The sequence below is a fragment of the Coffea arabica genome, chromosome 7e (genome assembly GCF_036785885.1).
Source record: "Coffea arabica cultivar ET-39 chromosome 7e, Coffea Arabica ET-39 HiFi, whole genome shotgun sequence".
NCBI lineage: Eukaryota > Viridiplantae > Streptophyta > Magnoliopsida > Gentianales > Rubiaceae > Coffea > Coffea arabica.
The window spans coordinates 4,664,377-4,677,755 of record NC_092323.1 but is presented as its reverse complement, the minus strand read 5'-3'; the positions used below and the strand labels follow the sequence as shown (position 1 = coordinate 4,677,755).

General features: G+C 39.9%; 2 protein-coding genes across 12 annotated transcripts; one reads left to right on the top strand and one right to left on the bottom strand.

The window, feature by feature from the left end:
* Positions 1-6,070: 6,070 nt before the first annotated feature.
* Positions 6,071-13,006, top strand: LOC113702410 (uncharacterized). 11 transcript variants are annotated; one of them, XM_027223607.2, is made up of 4 exons: positions 6,071-8,613; positions 9,674-9,842; positions 9,929-10,026; positions 11,820-13,006. In XM_027223607.2, exon 1 carries the CDS (start codon positions 6,622-6,624, stop codon positions 8,395-8,397), a length of 1,776 nt encoding a protein of 591 aa, XP_027079408.1. In that variant the 5' UTR covers positions 6,071-6,621; the 3' UTR covers positions 8,398-8,613; positions 9,674-9,842; positions 9,929-10,026; positions 11,820-13,006. The 11 variants fall into 11 exon arrangements, with proteins under 11 accessions (XP_027079408.1, XP_027079413.1, XP_071915439.1 ...); XM_027223612.2 differs by lacking the exon at positions 9,929-10,026 and having other exon boundaries at positions 9,760-9,842; XM_072059338.1 differs by lacking the exon at positions 9,929-10,026.
* On the bottom strand, positions 10,865-12,908 carry LOC113701931 (GDSL esterase/lipase At5g14450-like). Its single transcript, XM_072059207.1, has 5 exons — positions 12,659-12,908; positions 12,280-12,562; positions 11,642-11,891; positions 11,531-11,546; positions 10,865-11,115 (listed from the first exon to the last, which is right to left on the bottom strand). The coding sequence occupies exons 1-5, from the start codon at positions 12,906-12,908 to the stop codon at positions 10,865-10,867; spliced, it is 1,050 nt and encodes a 349-aa protein (XP_071915308.1).
* Positions 13,007-13,379: the final 373 nt, after the last annotated feature.

Sequence of the window (13,379 nt, the reverse complement as noted above, 5' to 3'; positions counted from 1 at the left end):
CACGTCAAACAGTTCTTGTCCTCAAGAACTGAAGTGAGGATACTGCTGGTGGAGATCAAACCAGTACTCCCAAGTCGCATCTTCTGGGAAACTGTTGCTCCATTGGACCAACACCTGTGTAGCAGCAGTTCGTCCCCTGCGTACTAATCTCCTATCTAGAATAGCGACTGGTTCTATGAGCAAATGACCCTGATCAGTGATACGAATGGGGATGTGTTGCTGCACTGGATGATCCCCTACATGTTTCTTCAAAAGGGAAACATGGAAGGTGGGATGTATCTTGATCTCTAAGGGAAGGTGCAACTTATATGCAACAGAACCAATTTTTGCAATGATCTGAAAAGGTCCAAAGTATCGTGGTGATAGTTTTTGACAAGAATGAGTCCGGAGTGAGTGCTGTCTATACGGTTGGAGCTTAACATAAACCCAATCCCCTGGCTCAAAAGATCTTTCAGACCTGTGTTGGTCAGCCTGCTGCTTCATGCGATGCTGAGCCTTCTGCAAGTTATGCTTCAGCAGGTGTAGAGTGGTCTCTCGTGCAGCTAGACTCCTATCCACACTATCAACAGTAGAACTGCTCGGCATGTAAGGAATGTGCAAGGGAGGTGACTGGCCATAGACAATCTCGTAGGGGGTGCTCCTTATAGCTAAGTGAAAATTTGTATTGTACCAAAGTTCTGCCAGTGGCAACCAAAAACACCATTATTTGGGATGATCACTGCACATGCATCTCAGATAGTTCTCCAAGCATCTGTTAACAACCTCAGTCTGGCAATCTGACTGAGGATGATAAGCAGTAGATAAACACAACTGCACTTTCAACAAATGGAACAATTCCTTTCAAAAGTGACTAATGAAAGTTGCATCCCTATCACTGACTATCGTCTGAGGGAGGCCATTGAGCCTATAGATATTATCTAAAAATACCTGTGCAACTGAGAGAGCTGTGTAGGGGTGTTTGAGAGCAATGAAATGAGCATACTTACTGAGCCTATTCACCACCACAAGAACAGCATCCTTTCCATGAGATTGAGGCAATCCCTTCTCAAAATCCATGGATATGTCAGACCACACACGTTCTGGAATACTCAATGGTTGTAGCAGACCTGGATATGCCACATTCTCCCTCTTATGCCTTTGACAAACATCACACGAAGCCACATATTGTTCGACATCTCTCTGTATGTTTTTTCAATATACCAACTCCTTAAGTTTCTTATAGGTCACCTGCATACCTGAATGCCCCCCAATGGAGGTATCATGCCACAGTCTAATGAGCTTCAACCTCAAGTTTGGATCATTTCCTATTACCAACTTTCCTTTCCGCCTCAGTTGCTGATGCTGATAGGTGTAGTGCACATGCTGAGGGTCATTTGCAGGGGCCTGCAACTGCTGAATAATGCCTTGCAACAAGGGATCTTGAACGCAACTCTGTTGAATCTCAGCAAGCAGTGCAGATCGAATGACGGATATAGGAGCTAATATTGCTGTACTGACAGAAGGTTGTCTGGACAATGCATCAGCTATCACATTATCAACCCCTTTCCTATAGTGAAGTTCATAGTCATACCCCATAAGCTTAGCCACCCACTTCTGCTGCATAGGTGTGGATACTCTTTGCTCAATCAGATATTTAAGACTCTGGTGGTCAGTCTTAATGACAAAGTGTCTACCCAACAAGTACGGTCTCCATTTTTGAACTGCACTTACTATAGCTAGCATTTCCCTTTCATATACAGAAAGACCCTTATGCTTGGTGGCCAAAGCTTGGCTAAAGTAAGCCAAGGGTCTCCCCTTTTGACTCAGAACTGCCCCAATACCATGACCTGAGGCATCTGTCTCCACTTCAAATGTCTAAGAGAAATATGGTAGAGCCAGCACATGAGGTGAACTCATAGCCACTTTCAGTGCTAAAAATGCTGTTGTAACCTGTCCTGTCCACACAAAGCTGTTCTTTTTGAGCAAATCTGTCAAGGATCTGGCCAGCTTCCCAAAACCTTGTATGAACCTCCTATAGTACCCTGCTAATCCAAAAAACCCCCTTAACTCCTTCAGATTTGATGGTATAGGCCACTGTTGAATTGCTTGCACCTTATGAGGGTCTGCCTGCACTCCTTCTCCTGAGATTACATGCCCCAAATATGCCACTTGCGACTGAGCAAAAGAGCACTTGCTCTTTTTTACTTTCAAACTGTGCTGCCGCAGAGTTCCTAAGGTGATCTGCAAGTGTCTGATGTGGTCAGGCCAGTTTGGACTAAACACAAGAATATCATCAAAGAAAACCAGTATGAACTTCCTCAAATAAGGCCTGAATACGGTGTTCATCAAACTTTGGAATGTGGAAGGTGCGTTGATCAGCCCGAAGGGCATCACAACAAACTCATAATGCCCTTTGTGAATTCAGAAGGCAGTTTTAGCAATATCATCCGCACACATTCTTATCTGATGATAACCATATCTAAGATCCAGTTTAGTGAAGAAATGAGATCCAAATAACTCATCAATTAGTTTTTCTACCACTGGTATGGGGAACTTGTCCTTCACAGTAGCTGCATTTAGTTCCCTATAGTCAATGCACATCCTCCACGTTCCATCCTTCTTCTTGACCAATACAACTAGAGAAGAAAAGGGACTTGTACTGTGCCTGATGACTCCAGATTGTAGCATCTCCTGAATCAGCTTTTCAATCTCATTTTTCTGGAAGACAGGATATCTGTAAGGCTTTACATTCATAGGCACTGTTCCTTCCTTGAGTATAATTTGGTGATCGTAGCTTCTGTGAGGGGGGAGTTCAGAAGGTTCTTCGAAAATATCCTCAAATTGCATTAACAGTTCATTCAGCTCCCTTGCTTCAGAACCATGGCTAGGGTCTGCTACCTGTAATTCTTCCTCCAATTGGCAGAGACTGCCTGTCTGTTCCCTTGCTGGTACCTGCACAGGTACAATGAGGCACAGCTGTGCGAAAGCAATCTACTCAGGCTTCCGCAGGATCTTCTGCATGGTCCTCTTTTGCACCACTTGAATGGCCTGCGGACCCTTCCCTCTCAACACCACCTTCCTCTTTCCCTTCAGAAATTTCATTTTCAGTTCTTCAAAGTTCCACTTTATATCGCCCAATGTTGAGAGCCATTGTACCCCCAGTACTAACTCACAACCTCCCACAGATAACACCATAGCATCAGCCTTGAACGTCTGTTTGTGCATCTTTCACGTGAAATCAGGACACAATCTATTGGTGGTGATTTTGTTGCCATCTGCTACTTCCACCACAAGTGATGGTACTCCTTGCACCTTCAGACCCAGTTTGTTAACTAAATCTGGATGAACAAAATTGTGAGAGCTTCCATAGTCAATAAAAATATTTACTGAGGTCTTCCCTACATGTCCAGTCACTCGCATTGTTCTAAACTTAGGGACAGCAGTAAGAGTCATAGTGTTTAAGGAAATGTGAGCCAAATTACCCTGTGATGCTTCCCCCTCCTCCTCAGATTCTATCTCTAGCTCTTCACCATCCTCCTCTGCACACACCTCCAATCGAAACAGCTGCCTATTCTTGCACCTGTGGCCAACTCCAAACTTTTCATCACACCAGAAACAAAGACCTTTTGCTCTCTTTTCATCCATTTCACTATAGGTCAGTCTTTTGAATGGCCTCCTGGTGTATCTTTCTGGAACCTTCTCACTCCTCTCCTGGTTAGGGGTGGGCAGCAGTGCCTTATCATCCCTTCTCCAAGCGCGATCAATGTTACTCTCCTTCTTCCAAGATCTTTCAAAGTTCCTTTCTCTCCTCCACCTATCGTCCACATTAGAGTGAAAGCCAGTTTTAATCACTCCTCTCTTCTGTTGAGTCGAAATTTTTGCTTCCTCCAGTTTAGCTAGCGACTTGGCATGTTACAACGTTTTAGGCTTGAACATCCTCACAGCTAGTTGTATCTCTGTCTTCAATCCACTGATGAAGCAGCTTGTGGCATAATCTTCAGGAAGGTCTACCCTATTTAGCAGCTCTTCGAACTGCTCTTGGTATTCCAAGACTGATCCTTCTTGTTTCAAGGCCTTTAATTCCCCCATTGGATCATCATACAAACATCCTCCAAATCTTGACGCCATCTCCTTAATATATTCTTCCCAAGCAGGTAAATCTCTTGTGACTCGCGACCTTAAAAGGATTTGGTGCCACTGGAGAGCCTTTCCCTCCAAGTTCATCGCAATCAGTTTTACGCTCATATGAACTGGCGTCTCATCTACCTCAAAAAATTGTTCGATCTTAAACAACCACCCTTGGAAGCCTTCTCCATGGAATCTAGGAAATTCCAGATGAGAAAAATGCGTAGGGGCTTGGTAACTCCTCCCCTGAGATACCTCATTTTCAGAAGGTGAGTTCCTTGCAGATTGTCCTCTTTGAGAGTACAGCTCTCCAAGTTCCGGAGAGCTGCCATCTCCTGTTCAAACTGCTCTTTCTGTTCCTTCATCATAGCCTTCACGCTCTCTTCGAACCTTCGGTTATCCTGAGATCTAGTACCCTCCGCCATTGCTGTATGAGCTGGTCTGTCCCCCAGCTCTGATACCACTGATGCGAAGGGCAGTGGAGATCATAGGAAAATTCTCTCAAACAGGAGTTGCAAATTGGAGAAGACAACTCGAGGAAGAGAGATAGTATTATTGCAGAGATGAGAATAGGGAATTGAAATGAATACAATTGAATTAGACTGATCAGACTACCCGTACCTCTCATCCCCCTAGCCCCTTTTATATACTCACCTGCCACCACCTTCTATTTTAGTACTAATTCTATTTCAGTAATCAGCCTCCTGCACAAGCTTTCCATTTCTGCACGAGCTTTCCCTTTCCAGCTACTTAACTAACTAACAGGATGGCTAATGTGGCGCAACTAACTCAACCAACCATCTGATATAGCATAACAACTTCCTAGCAGTAATAAACTCCAGCTGACAACAACCGGCAGAATTATTCTAGACATAACATTCTGTTTTCTAGGCAAAGACAGCAAAGGAAGTCTCCGCGCCGCAGAGGTATTGTATATGATATTCATTCTCTAGAACAGTGAAAACAAATTATCAACTGGTACCATCAACCTCTTGTTTTGCTCTAATGGCAGTCAGGCGAACTGATGCATGTATTAATATTCTAGTCTTCTACTCTCTAAACTTGAAAAACTCTTCCTCCCATGAGTGGGAAGAGAAGGAAGGAAAAGAAACTACAGGCTGTTAATCTTTGTGTTATTCTATAACCATTTTGTCCGTCGACATGTTACATGCTGATACTCGTTAAAATTAAGCTTAGTAGACTCAAAGGAAAATACAATTTAGTGAAGTCAGTGTCATAGACTTACTCTAGGGGATAGTCTAACGGAATCCGAGAAATTTGATGGGATTGAATTACTACTAGATCAGATGATGCATTATATACTCCTATAAATTTAGAGCAAGTCCTGTATTGATAAAAGGTAAAGTTTTAACTTTTAATTGATAAAAGGTAAAGTTTTAATTTTTGGTCTCACATTCCATGTTAACATTTCACAATTAATGTGGTCGCTGCTAAAGGCCTAGTCAGAGTCAAGAGGGCACATATGTAGGATGACTGCGCACAAAATCTTTTCTTTTAATTTCACGTCGACTCCGAAATACTCCCTTCGTTCCACTTTGATAGTCCTGTATTCCTTTTTCATCTGTCCCAAATTGTAGTCCACTTTCCAATTGAAGAATGTAGTTGTATTTTAATTTTTCTAAAATACTATTATTCAATGTAAGTAGTTGTTACTATAAACTTACCCTATTTAATGAGAGTTGATTCTTTTTTTACCATCAATTCAAGTTCCCATAAAGTTGTACCATATTTAATGTGAGGGTATTTTAGAAAAATAACAATCTAAATTTACTTTTTCAACAAAGTTAACTACTTTTTCTTAAACTGTGTGAAAAAAGAAACAGGACTATCAAAATGGGACGAAGGGAGTAAAAGATGAATCCTATCTTTTCCATTTTCAGACTCTCAGCGAGATGAAAACAATTTATTTAGTGTGTCTTTCCCATTCTTTCCTTTTTCTGTATTTTCTCTTTTATTAGTGTCTCTCTCTCTCCTAAACTCGCAAACCAGGGAGAAAGATTACCGGACATACCGGTTAACATGTTGATCCCCAGTCGGTCACCGGCCATCTTCCTCATCAGCGATTCCGCCAAGTTCTTTCCTCAGTTGTCTGAAGTCGAAGGCCCTATATACCACCGAGGCTGAGGTTTAAGTTTTCGGGGCCCCGAAATTTTAGCCTGAACGCGGCATTGTATTAGGTTCTTCTTCTCTGGCCATAAAAATAACTTCTTTATTGTAGCTTCCGCGCTTCCTATTTGTCTCTGGCCCAGGTCTCCAACTGAGCTGCCACTTTTGCATGAAGTCGCACACCTTACGGGAAATTAAAGCCTAACGATGCCTAAGGTTGGGTTCTGATTTACTACTATGTTTCCCAATTTATAATTAGTAATAATTGATTAATTCTCATGGACCAGCATAACGAGTTGCTACTCTTGCCAAGTTTCTCAGAATCAAGAGCAGGCATCTTCTGGATTATTTATTTGGACTAGATTGTTGGTGTATTCGGCTTGATTTTTAATGGCTATCTCCGTTAGGGTAAGCAGTGAAAGTCTATTTGTCAAAACTGTGTGCGCCATTGTGGTGAAGGGTCACTGGGACGATATTTTGAAGCCCAAGATTGGTTCTTTTGTGTCTTCAAGTACGATCAATCAGGCACTTATTAGCCTTTCGTCATATGGGTTTTCTCTTTCTTGGTCATTTTATAAATGGGTTGAAACCATTCCCGATTACAACCATTCTTTACAGTCTTGTTGGACAATGATTTGTGTGTTAACTAAGCAAAAGCATTTCAAGTCTGCACATGCTATGCTTGAAAGGATTGCGCTTAAAGATTTTTTGTCATCGCCAACGGTGTTGAATGCTCTTGTGAGCGGTTGTGACAGTCCAGATGTGAATTCTCATGTTTTGAGTTGGTTGGTGATATTTTATGCTAATTCTAAAAAGACACAGGATGCCGTTCAAGTGTTTGAGCACATGAGGCTATGTGGGTTTAAACCTCATTTGCATGCTTGTACTGTCCTGTTGAACTCTTTGGTCAAGGATAGATTATGTGATACAGTGTGGAAATTATACAGGAAGATCATAAAAGCTGGGGTCGTTCCAAACCTGCATATATACAATGTGTTGATTCATGCTTGTTGCAAGTCCGGGGACGTGGAGAAAGCAGAAGAGTTATTGAGAGAAATGGAGTTTAAGGCTGTATTTCCTGATCTAATAACGTATAATACGTTAATCTCTTTGTACTGCAAAAAGGGCATGCATCATGAGGCTTTGTGCGTGCAGGATAGGATGAAATCTGGGGGTGTTTGTCCAGATATCTTTACCTATAATTCTCTCATTTACAGTTATTGCCGGGAAAGTAGAATGAGGGAGGCTCACAGGCTTTTTAAGGAAATTAAAGGGGTTACACCAAACCAGGTTACATACACTACCTTGATCAATGGATATTGCAGAGTGAATGATCTTGATCAAGCTTTACAATTGCGTGATACCATGGAGGCTAAGGGGTTGTATCCTGGTGTTGTGACTTATAATTCAATTCTTCGCAAACTGTGTGAAGACAGTCGGATAAAGGACGCAAATAGACTGTTGAATGAGATGAATGGGAAAAAGGTTGAACCTGATAACATCACATGTAATACTTTGATAAATGCCTATTGCAAAATTGGAGATATGAGGTCTGCTTTGATGGTTAGAAGTAAGATGTTAGGGGCTGGATTGAAACCTGACTCTTTTACTTTTAAGGCATTAATTCATGGGTATTGCAAAGTGAAGGATGTAAATGGCGCTAAAGATATATTATTCGAGATGCTTGCTGCAGGACTGTCTCCTAGTTATTGCATGTTCTCTTGGCTTGTAGATTTTTACTGCAACCAAGATGATGAAAAAGCAATAATAAAATTGCCAGATGAACTTTCAGGGAGAGGTCTTTGTATTGACATCTCTGTATACAGGGCACTTATACGACGCCTGTGTAAGCGGGAAAAGGTTGATTGCGCCGAGAAAGTTTTTATCACTATGAATGAGAAGGGAATATCAGGAGATAGTGTGGTATACACTAGTCTGGCTTATGCTTACTTTAAAGAGGGAAACATGGTCGCATTTTCAAGTTTGTCACATGAGATGTATAGGAGACGGTTGATGGTAACTCTCAAAATCTACAAAAGCTTTAGTGCTTCTTTTGCTAATGACGGAAGCTGCCTAAATACCTTTTGGGACAATTTGGTCCATAGAGGCTTAATTTCTAAAACTACTCAAATTCACATTCAAGAGTTGAAAATAAATGAGGGTTGACAAACTTCTAAATTTGTATTTTCAAGCTAGCCACACTACATGGGTAGTTCAGTGTGGTTCGCCTTCATATGCACCAGGACGTTGAACAAAGGATGTAAGTTGCTGAGCATCAACTTCTGTTGCTTTTAGAGACCATATATGTGGCAATTTAATCCCTTTGGCAGGTCCTGATGGTTATGGTACTGCTTAATTTCCCAAGAATAATCTTCATTGCAGGTTAGAAAGTTATTTCCACTCACACTATTATAGTAATGCTAGAAGGAAACGCTTTCCTTGGCATAGCATTTTTAATAGCTGAACACTTATTTTCTGTTTAAGATGCATATCTTGTTATTCTGATGATGCACTGTCACAGTTTATAGATTTTATCACCTCCAAAGTTCCACTTTGTCCTTCATTTTGATCAGGAAAGAGCAATTTGAAACTGTACTTATTTGCTTTATTCATGATATGCCTTAAGATTGCATTACAAAAATACGTCTGCTTTGTTTTTGGTTTGGCTTGGACTTTTGTGTGCTTCTTTCTTTGATATTTTTGCAAAATGGTGGCAGTTCTCTTTTAGTTGGCAATACATAGACAAACACAAATGGACTTATATGTACATGTATGTTTGTTTGTATATGTCTTCATGGGTATGTGTGTGCTTGTGTATATACATACATATTTTGTTAAGATGAACAATGTAAAAAGTAGACAGTTGAAATATTAGAATAATCTGTATGCGTGTCTATTATTCATATTCCTGCATTTCATGCGCTAAAAGGCACCTCCTTGGACTGTGGATATAGATTTTCAGGCACACTCAAAGAACTGGAATCTCAAGTTTCTTGATGCAAATTTGAAGAATGCCTGGTCTGGTTGATTAAGGAGCACTATCTTTAGAACAGAATAATCTCCTATCCAAACACCCTCAATGTTATCTAGTGAATTTGGTTACTGTATTTATCAGATGAAAGAATAAAAAGAGTATCAATTTTTTTTCTTTAAAACAATTTAACAACATCAAGTTGATCTTGCTATATTACCTGATTTTGAGGTTTATATTCTTATTTAATTGACTTTTTTCTGCTTCATATTTTTGGTTGCGACAGCTTAAATTCGAAGAATTTTGAAACAACAAAGTAAAACAATACAGAAAGAAAATTTAAATAATTTAATTTTTGACAATTGTGGGAAAATTGTTACAGATTGTCAAAGTTGGTATGAAAAGATTTCCTTGCTTATTGTGATATGTTGCTTTATCTAGTTTGCTAATATCAGGGTAAATATGTCTCAGGATTTAACAAGTGGGCTCTTTGTCTAAGCAACACGGCTTTTGTTCTGCATAAAGCTTATTTACGCTGGGTCTGAAATTATTTACAGGAAATTCAGATGGATCAGACCCTAAGGGGATAATCTTTTAGTCATTTTATGAATTTGACCATGGAGGAGCTTCATAAAAGCAGGTAACAAATTATGCATGCTTACGTTGTTGTCCAAACACTTGCACTGAATTGGATTCTTTAAGAAAGTGAGGCTGTGGTTGCCTCAGGATAAGTTGAAACTCCGAGTTTCCTGTCTAGCTTTTGCGGTGTGTGGCTTTCTGACATGTCGATGTGCATCTTAGCTGAATATATGTTATTACTAAAGGTATGTGCGCTAATCAAGAGTTGAAATTATCTGTCATTTGGAGTATATAGTCATTTGATAGGCCTTAAAGTGGAGTACTGCTAAATAATGTCCTCCTAAGGATCTGTCTCGTCTTTTGTGTAGATAGTGTTTTGTTTTGTTACATGGTAAGAACTGCCCCCTTCCTGTCCATGTCTTGTTGCTACTCGTGTTAGGGAGAGAAATTTTTCTAATATGGCATGTAGTTATCAAAATGGATGTTCTTTACTTGTCTCCTTTTAGCAATGAAACAACGGTTTTCAATAGCCACGTAGATGGTACATATGATCTTTTTCTTGCTTTGAGACTTGGAAGCTATGAATAACCAGGTATTGTGCATTTATTTTCCAGCAAACTAGCATATGCAATAGGCTGATCCAGGACGATCACAATGGCTGATCATGCTTTCTAAAATTTAATACATATGTATTGGCTTGATCTATGATTCCAAAAGAGAAACAGTTTACTTCATTGTTTGAGTATGGGTTGCTGGTATATTTCCTCTCTTAAACCAGCAAGAGTTGATTTATTTTGTGGGGAGGGGGGTGTTTTGTATGGATAGGAGGAAAATGCCTTTGAAAATTGGAAATTGCATCTTGGAAACAACTCAATAAAACTTTTTGGTTTAAATTTCTAGTAAGCACGACTAGCTTGGGAGTTCTTTTTTTTGGGTTGGGGGGGGGGGGGGGTGGGTTGGGTGGTTTGAGGGGAGGGAGTGTAAGTAAGAGGTCTCGGATTCGAGTCCTCCCACTTCAAAAAAAAAAAAAATAGCTTGGGAGTTTTAGAAGCAATAGTTTAATCATTGAATGCACAGAATTGTTCAAATTTTCTTTCGACATGCTTGTGTGATTGGCATTGGCGGGTCTGAAAGTGATCCATTGACTATGCGACTAGCAATCCAATTATTTGCAGCCTGAGAATAGTGTACTCCGTCCCAGCTGATTATTGCAGAAGGTTTTGCGCAAGAACCTGCATATACTTCACTACCATTTATAGTTGCTTTCTTACTGCACCAGACATCAAAATCGATTCCATGAAGTCCACAGCAGATTTTGAAAGGGTTCTCAAATCCTGTAAATGGAAAATTTAGTGGTGTAATTAGGACATTAAGTGGTTCTTGAATTAATGTGTAAATTTTAATTTCAAACTACTCTGAAAACTTTGGCATTTAAAAATGGCTTCCGAGGAGCAGTCAAATTATATTCTCTGGGAATAACACATTGTCTATTCAGTCACAGAGTGTGTCTATTAGCAATAAAGAACATAGTAAATACAGCACATGGTTTCTGTTGGAACTTTGATGCCTTATATTTTAAATTTAGCCAACTGTTTTCTTTTCTTAATTAATATTTACATGTTTAATCTGCTATCATAGGGAAAAAAAAAAAGAAAAAAAAATAAATACTGAAGCAATATTGTCTAGTTTGGTGATTTATTTATGATTCTGGAGTGACTGTTCATTGACACTGGTTTGATAATAAAGTACCTTCTTCTTTTGCATTCTATCATAGGGAAAAAAAAAGAAAAAAAATTAAATACTGAAGCAATATTGTCTAGTTTGGTGATTTATTTATGATTCTGAAGTGACTGTTCATTGACACTGGTTTGATAATAAAGTACCTTGTTCTTTTGCATTCCTGATTAAGTCGTACTTTGCCCTGTACATATCTACATAGGTTATTGTAGCTTCTGAAAGCTCTGCCCTGAGTTGGATAATTGAATGCTTGAGCTTTTTATTAAACTTCACAGCCATATGATTCTGACTCGTTTTACAGCCATGGTCATCAAGATATCCGGGCTCTGGATTTTGGACTTTGATAGTGGCCACTGAAAGCAACCAATGGGACCTGTATTGTGTATCCAGAATACTCTTGCTTCTTCTGAATACAAGTCCTGCCAGATATAGCTGTCATCAAGTATCTTGTAGCAGTGATGAATAGATCATTTGTTTGTTATGCAGTTGATTGTCACTTCTAATCATTGAATGATCTGTAGAACTCACTCAGATTTGTTTAGAAAACTGGCTGATTATATCAGGAATAGTGGCTCAAAGCTCTTCCATGCTCATTGTTTGGAAACCGGCAGCTGTATCAATTTGACCTATGTCAAATGTGTAAAGAGCCTTTGAGAAGTCTTGTGGTCTAGGGAGCCTGTTTACATCAGATGCTATCTTGGCGGCAAAATTTGAGAAGATTCATCTCAATCATCAAGCTTAGGATGCATATATAATATTACCAGCGTATATTGGTTTTGAGTTCGGGATTTCTTCTACCTTGATTGTAGAAGTAAGCTGTTCGTGCTTTGAACTGGGGGTAGTGTTCGACTTGAATATCCAGAGGAAACGGGCTTACACCTGTCTGAAACCATGATTCGTTCTGCCGCCGAATGGTGGCCCCTCCAGTTGCAAAGTTTGCTCCATGCCGGAAACTGGTTCCTACTGAATCCAGGTATGGACTTAGCAACGGTAATGCCAGGTGCTCAGCTGAGTTTAGAGGAGCAAACATTAGTTGAAGCATTCCTTATTACAACTAAAGGAGATAAAGGACCAAAGCCCCCATTAGCAAAACAAAGATAAGATGGGTAGTGATCAGGTTTGAGGTCTCAGAAATGTTACCAATGACGTCTATAATTAGGCGGCCATCAAAACCCCTACCAGCAAGTCTGTGGATGTACGTCTCACCACAAGGTGCTATCATTGGAAAAAATGCTGCTGCCATTCCTCCTGTATCTGAATTAGAATCACCGAAGTTGTAAAGTGCCGAGTAGTCACGGGACTGTAAATCCACCACCTTTTTTGTTGTTTCTGCTGTCAATCCACATGAGAAAACTATAACCACTAAGAACACAGCTCTTAGAGGCTCCATTTTTTTTCTTGCCTAATAGCTGAAATTATGTGCTGAATGCTCGGGTTTCACATTTGCAGAGCTTGGTTGTATATTTATGAATCATGATGCTTGTCGCATCTGTTGGTGTTAGTTTATTTGTAGTTTCTGAGAAGAGGACTAACAGACAATGAAGACTAAAGCAGTAATAACGTCCTAAACATCTTTTCTAACTGATGGAAAAGCATCTTGAGCATTTCACCGTATTTAGGATTCGGCAATTAGTTGATTGAATTGGGAGTATAACGTAGAGTATACAATTGATTTCGCAAAACATGGAGCTTATTTATATTCTTTTCATCTACTTAATTTCTCGCCAAACACGATGCCAAGTAGTTAATAAACTAGGGGTTAAGACATGATATGTTTGATCCTTATTCCGGACGCAAAAGTATGCACAGAGGATCCCAACCTCACTGTCAACATTCCCACAACGTTGTACTTGTAGTAAAC